General features: G+C 43.0%; 1 protein-coding gene across 8 annotated transcripts in view; it reads left to right on the forward strand.

The window, feature by feature from the left end:
* LOC111867348 (putative protein kinase C delta type homolog) overlaps window positions 1–19569 on the forward strand; it is a 182263-nt gene that overhangs the window by 133560 nt on the left and 29134 nt on the right. For 5 of the 8 annotated variants that reach the window (XM_023857124.2, XM_033752650.1, XM_023857126.2 and 2 more), the window contains one exon: window positions 3240–3341. The exons of the other annotated variants lie outside the window; for them this stretch is intronic. In XM_023857124.2, the coding sequence (XP_023712892.1) occupies window positions 3240–3341 (102 nt within the window). The remainder of the gene's footprint in view (window positions 1–3239; window positions 3342–19569) is intronic. 8 annotated transcript variants of the gene reach the window in all.

Raw genomic sequence — 19569 nt, forward strand, 5'->3', positions numbered from 1 at the left:
CTTATGCTGATTGTTAACACGCAACTCCCACGGTCTTGCTACACTGGTCGTTTCTGATTACTTTTCTTGTATCTGGCAACTAAAGATTGTAGCTTATGCCCGGATGCATATTTCCTATTGAAAATGTTCAGTGTCAGTTTCGTGTGTATGANAGGAACATATCGAAAAGAGCGAATTAGAGAGAACGCTACAGAAAGAATTATCCGACGTTTTGAAGACAGCAGTGACATTGACTCCAGTGATAATGATACAGCTGAACTCAGTCAAAACAGTGACTTGTCTGGAGTGGAACTGTTAGACGAATGATTAGTATTGTGTTACGTTTATGTGTATTTAACGTTGCTAGTGTAGTGCACTATGCTGTGAGTAAATTAGTTCATCATAATAGGATGTTAAAGAGCCTGAATTGTGACTGATAGGACTAAAGTTCCAGTTAAATTCATCCTGCAGTTGGAGAGCAACTTCCAACCTCACAAGCAGCCAGCCTAAGAATGTTCTCTCTGCAGACGAAGTAAGGTTCTCATGCTCAGACTCGTTCTCATGCGATGACAATGAAGGACACTGGCCAAAAAGCATCGGCGGCATAAATATGCCATATATCTTAATAACCACCGCTGTGAGAACCTGACTTATGCTGATTGTTAACACGCAACTCCCACGGTCTTGCTACACTGGTCGTTTCTGATTACTTTTCTTGTATCTGGCAACTAAAGATTGTAGCTTATGCCCGGATGCATATTTCCTATTGAAAATGTTCAGTGTCAGTTTCGTGTGTATGAGTAGGGCACAGTAGTTAATTCCACTAGTCTAGAAGGTTATGGTAATTTTAATCGTTTCTAGCATCCTGTTGTGTGTTTATTTAATAGTAGAGTGAATTTACCGACTACACAACACGTTTTTTATTATCACTACATGTTTCGACCTCAAGAGGTCATCCTCAGGTGTATGAACACGGCTGTATAATTACACGCGGTCACATTCACTTTTCACTTATTCGACCCTGTATCTTATCAAGATTTACGCTCACTAATATATCGAGTTCTTTTATGAAACACGGGTTACAATTATTATTCTGATTTAATTGTTAAAAGTTAAAAGTTCGTGAATCGAAGTTCAATTCATGTCACCGGTTACACTTTCACTTGTTGTTTACAGTCTCATTTTACTTACGCCTACAACTGTGTCTAGTTCATTTTTAACTAGTTTAATAATTATTATTATTATTGGTCAAAAGTTCGTGAATTAAAGTTCAGCTTATATTATTGGTTGCACTTTCACTTGTTTGTGAGGTCTCGCTGTTCTTCCGCGTTCTCTGATGCTGCTGGATCTGTTATGATCGTTGTCGTGATGGGTACACATCCAAGAAGTCACTGCAGTGAGAACCTCAAGTCTCACACGGAAATAGACAAGTTTTGATAAGAAAGAGATAGTACGTACTGTTTCTAATACCGGTATTTATTGTTCAAGTGTCTAGTGGTCAGCGTTCCTGGCTACAGATCCAGAGGTCCGGGTTCGGTTCCCTGCGCCACCAGATTTCTTCGGAGAAATGGTGGGTCTGGAACGGGGTCCTCTCAGCCTCGTGATGATAATTGAGGAGCTATTTCAAGGAAATAGCGGCTCCGTTCTAGAAAACTGAAATTAACTGCCGTGGGTATTCGTTGCGCTGACGACGCGACACCCTCTATCCGCAAAAGATGGCACTAAACTTCGCCGACAAGCGGCCGTCGCTCGGTCGGTGTGGTTCGCTTGCGGACTGAAAACACGGAGTTTGTGACAAAGTTGGTACAGTTTAGCTAGCATAATATATTTTCTAAAATTCCACTGTCAACATCAAAGTACAGTGTGTCCACAAAGTCTCTTCGGGGTTTTGAGAAATTGTGGCGCGCAAACAAATTGAGCTAGCCAGATGCGGTTTGCGGCAGATCATAGTGAAACTCTGGAAATTTTTTACTGACCTCAGTAGACCTCGGTGTGGACTCCCTTGGTAGGACGGAGAACGTCCAGACGATATTCGAGCTCTTGCCATGTTCTGTGGAGCATGTCCGCTGGAATAGCCGAGATTGCATTCCTGTTAGGGTCTTCAGGTCATCAAGTCCGTTAACTGGTGTTCGGAACACACTGCTCTTGACATAACCCCACAGGAAAAAATTAAATGTTTTCGGCAAAAGAAAACTTCCAGAGTTTCACTATAATCTGCCACAAACCGCATGTGGCTAGCTCAGTTTGTTTGCGCGCCACAATTTCTCAAAATCCCGAAAGAACTTTGTGGCACTCTGCACTTGGCAACGTGTGTGAGAACATGGCGTGTTGCTTGTCTGTACAGTGAAATAGCTCTATTTCGGAAACCGCTCACAATAGGACACATGTACATGTACACTTATTTTTGCTTAGATTGGCCGGTACTGTGACCTCCCACAATATTGACCTTTCCTCCTGGGACATCCTGTATGAACTTTGTAATTCAAGTGACCAAAGAGACGGTTTTTAAGTGACTGAGGAAAACCACAGTATCTGAGTGTCGTTTCTGCAAACATACAAAATACTTTTTATGTGTTCAGTTTGCGTCTTAATGTTGTTGAAATTACAAAGTAAATCCGCTGTGTCAGAGGAGATACTCCTATGTGACGCTGGAATAGTACGAAGGAATTTTAAGTGCAGTTTTTAGCCCTTTAAATTACAGTGGTTTCTATATGTACCACTTGCTTTAACACAAAGTCCGCGTTGTAATCGTGTGTCACATGTTTCTCTCGATAAAGAGAGATTGTTTCCCTAAACTGTATTAATCGCTTGATGTTTGTAACTAAGACGTAGTGTTTGCTGTGCGGGAGTCAGCAGACAGCTGCAAGACTTACATACAGACGCTCGTCTCAAAGCTTATATAGTGCAATAACATGTCATGAGTGCGAAATATTCACTTGAGGAAAGGCCAAGCATATTCATAAAAGACAAACCCATCTTCTCGTCAGAGAGGATGTTACATAAGGACTATTACCGCAAGGGCTCAATTGAAAAGAAAATCTATGGTCGTGAGTCTCAAGGGGTCTGACAGCAAGACGAACTGATTGGTGGTAAACCGCCAGTCGTAAAGTAACTTTGACTTTGAACTTTTCTTGCTTTCCCGAGGGTTAATGAAACGTTATTGTTCATTGCTGTGATAAGAGCAGGTTTACTTCAGTGTTTCTGTGACACTCTCACCTTATTTTTTCAGTACATTTTTTGTAAGTGTGATATTTTTGCAGACTGCGATGTGAATTGTCACAAGAAATGCGAGAAGCTGATGCCCCATCTGTGCGGTGTCAACCAGAAACTCGTTGTCGAAGCTCTGACCTCACTAAAGAAAGGTAGGACATGGGCGCCCTTTTTCATTGTCGCATTCAGGTTACTGCAAATGGTACCTATACCCGTCACTTTAAGTGATGTTCCTGTTTGTTTGTGGAAGTGCATTTCGAAGACTCGTTATTCTAATGACCTCCATTTCTATACATGTTTCTGTTTCGTTTTTAACGCAGCAACGTTTTTAACGTGAAGCGCCATCCAAATTTTTCACGAATTTTTGTTGGTCAAATCTGTATTTTTAGAAGAATTTTGAATTAATTCGTTTAAAATTTTTAAAGCTGAGAAAGAAACTTTTTATGTTTTAGTCCTACTGTCCCTTCGACTTATACTTGCAAGTAAGCCCATCTTATAGCATTAAACGTGCCGAAATAGCAAGTCCGTGTAGACGGTCCAGCATTCAAATTTCCAGTCCGATTAGGGGCGAAAGATTTTTCTCTTCTCCACAGACTCAAGACTAGCTCTAGGACCTAACTGGTCTCTTTTTTTCACTGGGAACTGGGAGGCTCTTCCCTTGGGTGGGGAGTGAAGCGGTCGGAACGTGAAGGTGACTAGTAACCGCGATCTGCTGCCGAGGCTTAAAATACGTGGATCTATATATCCACTTCCTCACAAATCTTCATGTTGTGGTGCTTAATTAATTAAGCATTTGGAAAAATGTGCTTCTAATTTATTGTAAGAGAAAAGGGTGAAAATCGGTGAAAGTTGAGTTCGTGCACAGTCAACAGAAATGCAACAATAGTGTTTCTTTGGCACTGTATACCACTCGCTTTAACTCTGCATTCTGCACACAAAGTGTATTTATGTGTTGCATATGGCTCTTACAATAAACAGCATTAACTGGTTGAGCTTTGTAGCGGAGACATAATGTGTTTCCTGTGAGGTACGGACTGGATTTTTATATATTTATCCGCAAAAGTTGGCACTGACTTCGCCAACAGGCGGCGGTCGCTCGGTCGGTATAGTTTGCTTGCGGACTACAGGCCACGGAGTTTGTTTTGTTTTGTATTTCGAAAACCGCTTATCGATTACCTGACTACAATGGCGCACGCCGGTCCTCCTAGCGACAGTTCGGCGGGCCGCTATACTGCGTTTGCACGGAGATGTATGTAGCTACCAAGGGGAAAATGCAGGACTGGGGTAAGGAGGAACATCAAAATTTGTATTTGTAGATGAGGTGATTAAATGAGACTGACTTACAGCATGTGGGGAAACGAGGAATGCGTATGAGATTTCAGATTTTCGTAGTAATAAATATTTGTAGTGTGATCTTCTGGGCTCTCATGCCCTTATCTGATAGGTGGTTATGAATGTTTCGGAAACAATACTGTTTTTATTTTTTCTCTGAAGATAGAGGCGGTGTCATGTTGTGTGTGGGACTATATTGGCTTTATTGCCCACAATAACAGCCTCACTGGCTTATACATTCTATAAGATCACTGTAACTGCAGCAAACATAAATTCTGTCTTCAATATTCTTTTCCTGACAACGGATCTTAACAATGTCCTCTGCTAACGTCCTTACCGGATGGCGAATATCCTATAACTAACTCATTTTTCCAGGTGTCTAACTCCCAGGCTGGCGGCCATCTCGCAGTAACCTCCTAATCTTCTCTTCACTGACTGACTAGCTGCAGCCTTCAACTTCTCCTGCCTATAACATCTCGGGACGGATCGCACAGAAAACACCGCTACTCATTGTTGTAGTTGTAGTTTGCTTGAGAAGCCGTTACTCAGTAACGGCTACCTTATGTTTGCTTATTCCGCAATTGTTGCCTAGCAATGGCTCTGCATGCTCTGAAGATACAGGCTGAAAGGTTAATAACCACTTACCAGATTACACAATGTGAGAACCCATAAGACTCCAACGTATTGTCACGTATTTAGGGTCGTGACCAATAATAACGGGTATCGGATGGTTGGATTTATTGACACTTATACATTCACACAGCTCGGGACTACAGGCAATTGTAGCGCAATCGCTGCTCTACACACTATCCAGCTTGCCGTTGCACACGCACTAGGATTCTCCATCTTCGCTAGTCGTATCCTGGCAACGGATTTATCACGGTCTCACTGTAACTTCAAATAAGACGTGAAGTCTTCTTGGCACCTTCTAATTCCTTTCTTGCCATTTCTGCGGCTTCCAGTTCCGAGACTACTGCTGTATACCACTACTAATCCTGTCCTTCCGAACATTTCTTATAACCACTTTGCACGGACCACATGGAGAACACGTGTGACGTATCAGAATGCGTAGCGCGGATCACGAAAATACAGCATTTTATATTGCTGCTAAGTCATATTTATCGTGCCGTTGCCTAGTAGTAGAAGTCCTATTTTTGTGTGCACCTGTGTTGCGGGAATATATCTTAACACCCCTTGCCTAGCTATGGATGTACACGTTACAGTATGTTGTACACTCTTTGAAAAGAGGCTGCTTTGGATACAGAATTATAGCGTAGACGGTAATATTAAAATGAATCTTAGAGAAATAGAATATGATGATGAGTAGCAGATAGAGTTGGGGACCACTGACGAAGTATTGTTATGAGCCTTCAGAACATTTGTTCCCGTAACAGCGACAAATATTTTCAGCAACTCAGTGTGAGCCATATGCCGCTGTGGGGTTAATTAGCTTTATGGCGGTGGTTTCCAAATTCTACTACGTATATGATGATGTCGCTTCTCTAGTTCAGCAGAGCTTTCATCGTTACCCACTTCCTAACTTTGTGTTTGTGTACAAAGAACAGATATTTCAGTTTGTTCATTTAAATCGATATATTTTCGTAAGATTTGAGCAACCTCCTGCTCAACGTTGGTTCCTCGACCGCAGATTTTTCTACCCTGAAGATGAGGCGATACGTTCCCCCGAAACGTCGGTTCACACAAGATCTACACGGCGCCACATCCCAGAAGACGGCATTCTTCACTATAATTTCAGTTCTTATCAGTTAGTGTTTGTTTAGATTTTACAAATACTGCGACATTTTGAACGGTTCAGTAAAATCTGTTTTACGAATGTTATGTTTCTGTATTATCCATCGACCCGCGTTTACATAAAAATCGTCCTGTTTATATTTCAAAACACAACTTTTCGGAGACTCATTCTGTCTCCGTTTTCAGGTGGGCCCAATTGATACAGCTAGTCCATATCTCCAAACACCTGTTTTTCTTGTGTTGGTACCATACGGGAAATTTCATCCTTCCAGTGATATTTCTATCTTGATAGTTCTCTGGTGCAAGGCCTCATACGTGTAGAGTTAGTTTTCTTAATACTTAATGCTTTGTCTAACCTCTCGCAGATGTTTAGTGCTGTGCTTGGCTTCTGTACCATATCTTGGTGTGTACATGTGTCCGGAGATAGGGACTAGCTCTGTCGATTGGGTCCAACTGAAGACGGAGACAGAATCCAGTCTTCCGAAACGTCGTGTTTATAGATGTTAACAGCGCGATTGGTAATGTCCAGAAACATAATATTTACACTAATATACTATCGCCACAAATGTCTAGATCTTAAATTCTGTTTTACTTTTTAGCTTCCCCAGAATATCCCCCACTTGACCAATCATTCGCGATCCCCTAAGGGGGTGTGCCCCACATATTGGAAACTACTGTGTTACGATAATGTAGTGTGACACATTATAACCGAAATGTTAATAGTGTTTTCATGCAGCCTCTACAAAACGACATAGAAAACCGTTCTGACTGAGCGATACAAATTCTTGTTCTGCAAGTGCCACTTTCGAATAGCACGACTATTCTTAGGCTGATGGTCATAAGACAAGAGGCGTAACAATATGGCAGAGCTCCCACATCAGTGTATAAATACTGGCACTACGTAGTTCGGAAGTTAAAGCGGGGGCGAAACCCCATTGTTTACATCTGCCCCTTTCATTGGAGAATTGGCTGAAAGAAGAAGCTATTTTACTTAACAGTCTTTAATTTCTCTGTTTTCCGGACAGTTAGTAGTTAATTAATTAAGCCATGAAGACATATGGGGGAGTGGACGTATAGCTCCGTCATACTTAATCTCGGCACTAGTTGGAGGTGAGTGGTCAGCTTCAAGTCCCGACCGCTTTACCCAGGGGACGCATTGTGTAGGAGACTGGGTGGCCCCATAGCCGGTCTCTGCGTGTGAAGAAGAGGAAATCTGAAGAAAGCAGTCTTCTGGGATTTGGCACCGTGTATATGTGGTGTTAACCGACGTTTCGGAGGAACGTATCGCCTCCATCTTCAGGGTAGAAGGAAAAATATAAGAAATCCGCAAGCGAAGAGACCGTGAGAACCGGTAAAAGCAGTCTGCTTTTTCCTTCTGCCCTGAAGATGGAGGCGATGTGTTCCTCCGAAACGTCGGTTAACACCACATATACACGGTGCCAAATCCCCGAAGACTGCTTTCTTCATAGTCACCGCCGTGAAAGCCTCAAATCTTACAAGAGGAAATCTCTTATTCCCGCTAGGATTCAAATCGTGGAAGCAGATGAAGCTACAGGATAGTGTGCGCATTATATGTCAGTTTTTGCGCTCTGTATAAAATTATATAAGAGAGAGGCCGGATACACGTTCCTTGTCCGGGGTAGTATTGCTTACATTCACAATATTGCATTATACATGGTGTCTCAAAAAGAAAGGTCAGTATTCTGGAAGGTCATAATATCAGTCATTACTGTAGACTGTAGAGACGAGCAACAAGCCATGTCCTCACACGAACTGCGAAGTGCATTGATGTTGGCGGTGGAGTTTTACGTACTACGTAAACTGTACCAAATTTGTCACTTGAACAATAAACAATTTTGGAACAGTACAGTGAAATAGCTCTATCTCGGAAACCTTTCGGAATAGGACAAATGTATACACTTTTTGCTTAGAATTACCGATACTATGACCTCCCAGGATACTGACCTTTCCTCCTGGGTCATCTATGTAATAGCTAAGAAGGAAGAATGAAATAAGGAATTACGAGTAAGTTATAAATTAAAAAAATAACTCTAACCCTGTAACAGGCCGTGGAGGCTCATATGGTTGTGAGACGTCGAGGCTTCCACATTTTGTTAGACAGTCGGCTCACAGATGGCGGTAAGGTTGTCAGCCTTATGCGCCGGTCGCCCTTTACTCCAAAGANAGGGGAAGCACTGTGTAGGAGACTGGGTGGCCCCATAGCCGGTCTCTGCGTGTGAAGAAGAGGAAATCTGAAGAAAGCAGTCTTCTGGGATTTGGCACCGTGTATATGTGGTGTTAACCGACGTTTCGGAGGAACGTATCGCCTCCATCTTCAGGGTAGAAGGAAAAATATAAGAAATCCGCAAGCGAAGAGACCGTGAGAACCGGTAAAAGCAGTCTGCTTTTTCCTTCTGCCCTGAAGATGGAGGCGATGTGTTCCTCCGAAACGTCGGTTAACACCACATATACACGGTGCCAAATCCCCGAAGACTGCTTTCTTCATAGTCACCGCCGTGAAAGCCTCAAATCTTACAAGAGGAAATCTCTTATTCCCGCTAGGATTCAAATCGTGGAAGCAGATGAAGCTACAGGATAGTGTGCGCATTATATGTCAGTTTTTGCGCTCTGTATAAAATTATATAAGAGAGAGGCCGGATACACGTTCCTTGTCCGGGGTAGTATTGCTTACATTCACAATATTGCATTATACATGGTGTCTCAAAAAGAAAGGTCAGTATTCTGGAAGGTCATAATATCAGTCATTACTGTAGACTGTAGAGACGAGCAACAAGCCATGTCCTCACACGAACTGCGAAGTGCATTGATGTTGGCGGTGGAGTTTTACGTACTACGTAAACTGTACCAAATTTGTCACTTGAACAATAAACAATTTTGGAACAGTACAGTGAAATAGCTCTATCTCGGAAACCTTTCGGAATAGGACAAATGTATACACTTTTTGCTTAGAATTACCGATACTATGACCTCCCAGGATACTGACCTTTCCTCCTGGGTCATCTATGTAATAGCTAAGAAGGAAGAATGAAATAAGGAATTACGAGTAAGTTATAAATTAAAAAAGTAACTCTAACCCTGTAACAGGCCGTGGAGGCTCATATGGTTGTGAGACGTCGAGGCTTCCACATTTTGTTAGACAGTCGGCTCACAGATGGCGGTAAGGTTGTCAGCCTTATGCGCCGGTCGCCCTTTACTCCAAAGAACATTCCTGGTACTCATTTTTGTTAGAGGCGGAGTCGACTCCAGGGCCATAATGCGGCTGGATGGATTAGGTAAATTGAAAAAAATACAATGACTTGATCGGGAATCGATCCCGTGACCTTCAGGCTTGTAGCATAATGCCTCAATCAAGAACGCTACGGCGCAGTCACATCAGAAAGGCAGATTGCGAATGAGGGTTTAAGCGAGCAACCAAAGATTCTGCCGTAGTACGTGTATTTTAGAGCATCCATTTTACAGTCGCGACATCTCACACATACTGGAAAGAGGAACTTTCATATCTTCGAGTGTTCTCTGAAGTCCGCGGTAGCAACTAGGAAACAGAAAAAACCTTTTTACACATATATTCGATATGAATCCTTTTAGAATAAAGAGAGGTAATTTTTTCTCCCTTGGCACTACAGCCCCAGTGAGCCTAGGCCTACCTCCATGAACTTCTCCGTTCACTTCGGTTTTTCTAGATCTTACTCATTCGGTAGGACTCCTTGGGCGGGTGATCAGCTCGTCGCAAGGCCTCTACCTGTACACAAACACAGAAAAACGCACACACACAAACTAAACATCCAAAACATCCATGCCCTGAGTGGGATTCGAACCCACGATCCCGGATTCCAAGCGAACGAAGACAGTACATGCCTTAGACCGTTCGGCTACCGTGACCGGCCGAGGTAAAATTACCCATTTATTTAATTAATTAAGCAGCACACCTTGAACATGCATGGGGGAATGGAGGTATAAGTCCGTCATTCTCGACCTAGACTCTAGACGGAGATGAATAGTCAGCTTTACACCCGGACCGCTTGATCCCCGGGCAAGAGTCCCGGTACCCATTGGATGGGAGGCTGGGTGGGCCCCAGAGCCGCTCTGGAAGTTATGGAGAAGTGAAAAACCTCTTGCACTTCCTGGGAATCGAACCCGCACGTCCAGCCATATGAAGCCTTTATTACGATTACTTGTCCCTGGTTCCGATCCTGTGACTTCCATCTCCAGTTTCTAACGTTCGTTGTCTTCACATCTTCCTCAACCGAATTCAGCCTACCCGTCGAGTATGTTGTGTTTTATGTGCAGTTAACTTCCTGCAACAGTTCTGCTCCTGCATTCTAAACAGTTGTCCCAGCCATCTTAACCTCCATACTTCGATCACTTTCATAACCTTCGTGGTTACACCTCGATCTCCATATACCATTTTCCTTTAATGCGTCGTAAATTATTCTTATTGTCCATTTTTCAAAGATTCGGAGCATATTTTCGTCTTCCCTTTCTAAGGGCCAGCTTTCACTTCCGTAGATAAGCATAGGCACATTTTCCTCTCCCTAAACACTGTGAATTCAGTCGTTTCTTGAGGCCATAACCAGCTCGATCTGCGATTCAATTTTCTGTTCTGCTTCAGTAGTGATGTAATCTTCTGCGTGATAGCGTAGTCGCTATAGCGACTGGCTACGGACTGCAGCTCGAGTCCCGGTAGGGCCAAGAATTTTCTCTTCTCCACGTTGTCAAGACTGTCTCTGAGGTTCAGCCAACCTTCTAGCCAATGGGCACCGGGGGGTAAGGCGGCCTGGGCGTGAAGCTGATCACTCACCTCCAACTAGCGCCGAGGTCAAGAAAACGTGGATCTGTACATCTACTTCCCCATACACCTTCATGGCGTAGTGCTGAATTAGTTAAGCACAGGGACAACTTTACTTTTACCTCGAGTAGATCCAAGATATTTGAATTCTCACATTCTTTCAAATTCCTGGTCATCCACTTTAATGCATTCTTGAATTACATAGCCTTTTCTTTCCATCATTTAGTTTTTTGTTTTTTCTTTTTGCGAATTGGTTTAAAATACAATTTCCTTCGCTTCTATACCGAGGTTTATTGTTATTCTTAGTGGGGTGGGACTAAGACCCTTGTACTGTGGCCACTACTCTCCTATTGTACCAGCCCCAGATGACAGGTGAGGGTGATTGTTGAGCAATTGATGGAATGAAGATTGGCAGGGGAAACCGAAGTACTAGGAGACGACCTACCCCAGTGTCACTTTATCCACCAAAATTCACACACGACGTAACCCGGTCTCGAACCCAAGCAGTCTCGATGGACAGCCAGCGACTAAACGCCCGAGCTTTGGCACGGCCTGTACCGAGGTTTATAATTGCGTCTTTCAGCACACCTGTGGTTATCCCCAGTGGGACACAGGATGACAAAGGTTACGAATAGGCCTACTGTAATGGTAGAAATGAATCACAGAAATGGCACTTGTTGGACACCGTGCACGTACGAAACACCTGGAGTGAAGTGCACTTAATGTTGTTATGTGTTGCGTTGACTGTCCAGGAAGGGAAGAACGCAGACTCAGGGTGTTTGAGAACAGGATGCTGAGCAGAATATTTGGATTAAAGGGGGTGTAATAATAGGGGTGGAGAAATTACACAATGAGGATCTTCATAACCTGTACTATTCGTCAAACGTAATTGCGGTGATCAAGACAAGGAGGATAATAGGGGCAGGACATGCAGCACGCATGAGAAGAAGGATAATGCATATAGGTGGGACAGCTAGAAGGAAAGAAACTATCAGAAAGACGTAGACATATGTGGGAGGATGATAATATTAAAATGAGTCTTGGAGACATCGGGTGGGGTGGAATGGACTGGATTATTATGGCTTAGGATAGGGACCAGTGGAGGGCTCTTGTGAACACGGTAATGAACTTCGAATTCCATAACATTTTGGGGAATTCTTGAGTAGCTGAGCAACTGTCAGCTTGTCAAGAAGGACCCAGCTCCATGGAGTTAGTTACGTTGACTGACGTGTTGTTCCTCCATCGCCGTGTATTGAGCATTTGATGCTTGTAGTCAGTGTCGTATTCCTTTTAATCTCTAGATTCCCAATTCGTACCGCCTCACCCAGCAAGTGCGCTCAGGTGGTCACACTTCCATCTTGTAATCAGGAGGTAGCCAGTTTCAACCTTGGCTGGGACACCGACTATCTTAACTGAGGTAATTCATGGGTTTCTCCTGCCCTTCTGGAAAAATGTCGGGAGTGTTTCCTTACATTAGGCTACCACCGCTTCTTTTCACATTCTTTCCAATTCATTTTACACAATCATCCGATCAGTCGTCGCTATAGGCATGTGGACTGTTATTAACTCCGTGGCTTGTAGTCCGCAAGCGAATTATACCGACAGAGCGACCGCCGCTTGTCGCCGAAGTTAGCATCAACTTTAGCGGATAGAAGTCGCATGGTAAGGGCAGCGAATCCCCACGGCCGTCAGTCTCGGTTTTGTAGACCGGAGCACCAGTTTCCTCCAATGAGGACTGTTACTAACAGCAAATAAATCTACGGAGCAACATACCGAACGGCAAGAGTGCGGCTATAGCAGTGTTGGTTTATGTGTCGGAGGTCCCTGGTTAGATTAATGATTGTCGTGCTCTCGGATCATAGCAGTTGCGGCAAGAGTGCGGCTATAGCAGTGTTGGTTTATGTGTCGGAGGTCCCTAGTTAGATTAATGATTGTCGTGCTCTCGGATCATAGCAGTTGCGGCAAGAGTGCGGCTTTAGCAGTGTTTGTTTATGTGTCGGAGGTCCCTGGTTAGATTAATGATTGTCGTGTTCTCAGATCATAGCAGTTGCGGCAAGAGTGCGGCTATAGCAGTGTTGCTTTATGTGTCAGAGGTCCCTGGTTAGATTAATGATTGTCATGTTCTCAGATCATAGCAGTTTCCTTAGTTCCTCAGGGCAGATTCTTTGATATTGCCTTTTAAATTCACTTTTCATAAACATTGTTACCTCCAGTCCAAAGTAACCTGTGCATTTAAGTTCACGTCGTTAAACTCTGACACCGGGGAACATAAATTCTGCTTTTTGAAAAATTTCCACCTTTCATTAAGCGCATTTCACCCTTTTCAATACATATATCCAGGTAACACACTTTTTTTACGCGTTTATTTTCCTACAGTCGTGATCTATCACATAAATATGTGTTCACATAGGTGCGCCATTTTCTAGGAAACACATCTTTATTAATATCTTTTGCACTGAGTCCTTTTGCCCACAGAATCTCACAACACAATGTCGCTCTTCGGTATTAGACTTCTCAAGCACAATCACCATTCTTACTACGGAAACCAGCCTCTGAAAATGCGCATGCTCATCTGCTGTTATGAAGTTGGACTGTGCTGCTACCTAGTGATACACACGGAAAACCTATTACGTCCATTACAGCTGTTTTACTTCCATTTGTGACCTATTTACTGACCCTCCCTTGTACGTTTACACTGCCCAACACGAAGGCATGTTGTGAGTAGAGTACTTTCTTGGAATTGAAACGCTGTATTGCGATTTGGAACTTCTTAGCGTTCAAGAGTTCTATCTTCTGAGCTCTAACGTTATGCTCGTCTTATCATCCAACTCTGAAAGTTAAGACGATATGTTCCTCCGAAACGTGTGTTGAATTTCAGTGTCATATCCCAGAATATAGAACCCTTCATTACCGCCGAAGTGAAAACCTCAAATCGCGCATTCCAAATTTTTTTGGTTTTGAAACGGATTATCTTGAGTAATTTAAGAGTGACTCAAAGGCCAGATAGCTCAAAATATTCTCTTGTGTTAACAGAAAAATGTTCGTATTGAAACCTGCTGTTCAGTTAGTAGAACGGCGTGACATCTTTGTGAGTAGTGCACTGAACGTGGAGGATCCCATTTCGAACAAGTTTTGTAAACTCAGTAATTAATGAAGAAATTTCTAACGTATTGTCACATCCGGGGTTCCGTGATTAAAAACAATGGGTTCTAGATTTTATGATTGGGTTTATTGGCGCTTCTTTAAAATTACAGTTTTTTTATAAGAGTTCACACATTGAACTTCTTCTAAACGACGTCTAACTGACGAATCTCTCATTAATCTCGTACTGATTTTTCTCCTCGAATTTACGAATCCGCTGCCTTCCATAACTTCCAGCCCGCCGGGATAGGTATCACCATTTCTTAAATTCCTCTGTTATTCTCTGTTTCATCCTTTTGCCACAAAACGTATGTCAGTCTCTGGGCAACGCTTTGATTGCTCCAAGCATGTTCGTTGCCTCGAAACGTGTTTTAACATTCCGTTGTCTAGCAATGGATTATTTTAGTATGTATTTTACTAGCGAATTAACCGACTAGGACCACGCTGTATGCTGTCAGTAGGAGAAGTACATATGATAATGTTTACGGATTATATCTTTTGATTAATGTGTTCTAGCATATGAACATTTGTAGTCCGATATAAGTTCTCCGACGTTTCGGAGGGGATACTGCGTCCATAATCGGAATCGAAGATTAAGCCAAGGAGGTAGCAAACAGAGGGATTTTGGCTCTTGCATCTTCTTTGCTTGTCCTACTCTTCGTCCCTGAAAATGGAGTTAATATATTCCTCCGAAACATCGGCGAACTTCTGCCGAACTTCTCGGCGTCATGTCCCAGAAAACTTTATAACCACCGATATATATATATTTTTTTTGCCCGGTTCGACCGGTTTAATAAATGTATTGTCCTTTCAGATGCCTACATAAACGCGTATAGATTCGAAGTTCTGGATACGCATGAAATGGAATACACGTTAGAAGAGTTTACATTAATGCTTAATATGTAATATTTACAGGATTCTCGCAAGTTGGGTTTATATCCAATTGGGGAATGAGTGGGCGGTGATGGAGGGAGAGGCTGCCAAATTTGAAAGGAAGGTTGCCCAGAGGTTGGCGTCGGAACCAGAGTTTAAATTCGTTCTATCACACTGACAGTATTATTAGCATTAGCTTTCCTCGTGACGTGTCGGTCACGTGTACGTCACGTGCTGTTTGCCGCGAATTGTTAACTGCTTTGTGATGTAGGACCTATATATGCCTTGTTTCTTTTGCAGGTAACAGTATATCGCGTAAAACAGAATCTAAAGGGTTCTGACGATGGTGCATAACACACAGAATTACTGGGTTATTGAACTTAGTCCATCGCCCGGTATTCTAGAAAATAGAAAACACAACGTTTCGGAAACTGGGTCTGTTTCCGTCCTCAGGTGAGGGGGGAAGACACCTGCAGTGAGTACTGCAGGGTTCCAAATTATTGCGGCTGTATTAACATAGAAGGACATTCATGTATTATAATTAATGCCAACTGAAAACGTTTAGGCTGCAACAGTGGGCTGCTAGCATACCGTTTAGGCTGCAACAGTGGGCTGCTAGCATACCGTTTAGGCTGCATCAGTGGCTGCTAGCATACCGTTTAGGCTGCATCAGTGGCTGCTAGCATACCGTTTAGGCTGCATCAGTGGCTGCTAGCATACCGTTTAGGCAGGAGCAGTGGGCTGGTAGCATATCGTTTAGGCTGAAACAGTGGATTGCTAACATACCGTTTAAGCTGCAATAGTGGGCTGCTAGCATGTCATTTAAGTCTATTATCTTAATGAACACTATTTTAGGATCTTCAGCGTGGATGTCATGTCACAATTTCGTCGTGTTGTGTTGCCGAACTAAGCAGTGAACTAACTCCATAAAGGAAGATTGTTCTCGAGAAGTTATCAGTCGCTCAGACATTTCCCGTCTGTTATCTGAACTGTGGGCTCTAGACTCTGCTCACAAAGGCCGCCACTGATCCTTGTATTAACCAGACAAATGCAGTCCCCACCCTTCTACCAGACATTTTAAGAACCATTCTAATATTATCCTACCATCTATCATCTCGGTATATTTAACAGGTGAAGTGACCTCACAAACGACTTCCTACGGTTGTTCAACTCTGCCTAAAAACGTAGTGACTAAAGTAGCATTGAATTGTTGTAAGCGACGGTCCAACCACACTGCGTGTATGTATAGATCAGTTTCTTCGTTAAATTAATTGAATTATTAATCAGCTTTTAACTTTAGAGCATCTGTGTGTCTAAAACATACTCATTCAACACTACATATTTCGGCCGCATTGACCATCATCAGGCAGTTTGTAAATAAATAAACAAAACACATTATTAAGTTTCAGAGTTAAATGGGTCAATTTTACAGTAACAATTTTAAGAAATTTCCTGTGCTAAGTGATAAACTATAAAATAGAAATTATAGCGGTTTCCATATATTGCTAAAAACGGTAAAGTAGAGGATGTAAATTGTATTGCTAGTTAAATGTGCTGTAGGAAGAAAGTGTATTTACGATTGATTGATGACTAATGGTATATCTATTAATGGTTTGTTCTATTTTTTAATATTATTGGTCGAGCCGTATAGAATTGTCACGAGTATGATGTTTGCTTGACTGATAATAATGGCTTCTGGAATAGATGGATAGATTTATTGGACACTCACAAGTCGCAACTACAAATAATATTAAAACTCTGAAAATTACTGTAACTGTAACATATAAAATAAAGTCTTCAACTTCTGCTTACTAGTCGTTGGTCGGTAACGAATATTATCTGGTTAACACTCACAGCTAATACTCAGCTATCAGACTGCCTTCTGAATTCCTGACCAAACCTCTCTGTGCCTTGAACGACGTCTGTCTGACGAAACAATCCTTGGAGTGTGAGTCATGTATTATGACCGACGGTCAGTCGGCCAGTCTTTCTTGGAATAAAGCCCCCATCTGGGGCTTAAGACCAGATTTTTAGCATTGTCAGAGAGTTGCGGGTTTGTTGATGTGCGGCGCAGTCTCTGACGAGAGGACGGGTCTATCGTTTACAATTGCTGCTGGTCCTCGCCAGCGCAGTCATTTTCGGTTCCGAGTTCCGTGGAACTTTTGACCATATTTGACTGTCTCAGATTGGAGACTTCCCTTTTCGTCGCCTCGTATAACTCACAGGGCTACGGTGGAGGAATTCAACACCGCCTCCATACAGGAGCAATCCTTGGAGAGTCCTCACGGCTTCTTATATAGGCTAGCCCATATCCATGGACATTTCGTTGTCACGAAAATGTATTTAGCTGCTCGTATCCTAGCAATGGATACACACGTTAAACTATGTTGCTGCTGATCACAGTGGTTAGTCTGTCTAAGGCAAGAACTGTCTTCGCTCGCTCTAACGCTGGGATCGTAGATTCGATTCCCATTCAAGTCATAGATATCTGTATGTGCATTTATTCTATTTTTGTGTTGCCCTGTGTTTAGGCAGCAGCCTTGCGACGGACTCATCACTCGCCCAAGGAGTCCTACCGACTGTGTAAAAAAGATTTTGAAACTGCAGAAGACACCAGGGCCCAAGAAAGGGCTGTAGAGCCATTGGTGAATGACCGAATGCTTTGTTGTTAAAGACGTAGCAGGTAATTGTATAGTGGCTGGTATCTGGTGGAAGTCGCAATTGACGATTTCGACTTATCAGTCTCAATACAAATCGAACTGTGTGGACTGTTCTGTTCAGATGAAATGCACAAGATGTTTTCTCTTGCTGCCAGCAACGTACATGCAGCTAAGAACAATCTGTTACGCCTCAGGGTTTTGATGTTTATCCATCCATCCTCTTGTTCCCCCTATCTTCGCCAACTTGGCACCAAAATCTGTGGTTAATCTCTCACTCAGTCACATAGCCCACATAACGGTTCTCAGGGTAATACATTTTACGACTGATGAATATCACGTTAAAAGACTCCTTCGAAACTTGGCCGAAATCAAAATATACTCTCAGCAGCTTTGAAAATGACATTAACTGATGATCGAGACCATTGTTGCACACATATGTGTATTCCGGGTCAACTCAGAATCAAATGCTTCTACATACCTACCACTACCTCCGTGGCCTGTAGTCCGCCAGCGAACTATACCGACCGAGCGACCGCCGCTTGTCGGCGGAGTTAGTGCCAACTCTTGCGGATAGAGGGTGTCACGTGGTATCGAATACGTTATAGAGTTATAGAACTCTAAAAGCTAGAAGAAAAAAGATTTCTGCAAGGCGTCTGTTTTTTTTTATTGCTAGTGGGGTAGGACTAAGTCCCTTGTACTGCGGCCACTTCTGGCCTATTGTACCAGCCCCAGATTATAGGTGAGGGTGATTGTGGAGCAATTGGTGGAATGAAGATTGGCAGTGGAAACCGAAGTACTCGGAGAAAACCTGCTCCAGCGCCACTTTGTCCACCACAAATCCTACTTGACCAGACCCCGGGATCGAAACCGGACCGCCGCGGTGGGAAGCCAGCGACTAACCGCTTGAGCTATGGCGCGGCCTAAGGCGTCTGTTCATAAACAACATTCCTGTATTTATATAAAATAGACATGTAAGAAAAGTTAAAGAAGTAATTGTACTGATTATTAACAGTATGCTCTCAGATTTAAGTTCAGATCTATATTAAAAATCGCTGGGTAACCGCTATTACAGAATGAGATGTTTATAAGAATATGCTACAGAAGGTCGGATGGGCATTGCCTAGGCTTTTTTGTATTTACAATATTTTTTCTACAATAAAAAAAATAGCTTCAGAAAGCAGGTTCGAGAAACCTGAAGGGTTAAAAAGAACGAAGTCGTGTCTGTCTTTAATTCATGAAGCACAATCCATAAAGGTTTATAAGAGAGTGGAGGTATATATTCACCAGCCTCACGCCCCGCCTGTTTTACCCCACCTGAGAAAGAGCACTTGGCCTACTGCATGAGAATCTGGGTGGGTCTCAGAGTCTGTACGGACGCTGTGGAGCAGAGAAAATCTCTTGCCCTTGCCGGGACTCGAGTCCCGGCCGTCGATCCTGTTTCCTGTTGCTGTACCTACTGAGCTATCTCAGCTCGTCCGAGAAACGGTAAGTCAGGTCCATGTTGATATCTTGTAGGTTATGGCGCCGTATTATCTGGTAGGTGCTTACTAATATTTCATAGGAATATATTACTGCCATCTTCGAGGTATAAGTGAACTGATGTACGCCTAAGTAAAGATTATCATAGAATATGTAGGATCAGGCTTAGGTCTGTTTATAAGTTCCTAAACCCGGTAATAATCCTACAGTTCTCCATGATTTCTCCGGGTGTGCGCATTGCTCTCTTGTTTGTTTCGGGCTCAACTACCGAGGAATCGTGGCTCGGTTCTTGCCAGGGTCAAGAGATTGTCTCCCCTCCACAGTGTCTAGAGCAGC

The sequence above is a fragment of the Cryptotermes secundus genome, unplaced genomic scaffold, assembly GCF_002891405.2.
Source record: "Cryptotermes secundus unplaced genomic scaffold, Csec_1.0 scaffold65, whole genome shotgun sequence".
Lineage (NCBI taxonomy): Eukaryota > Metazoa > Arthropoda > Insecta > Blattodea > Kalotermitidae > Cryptotermes > Cryptotermes secundus.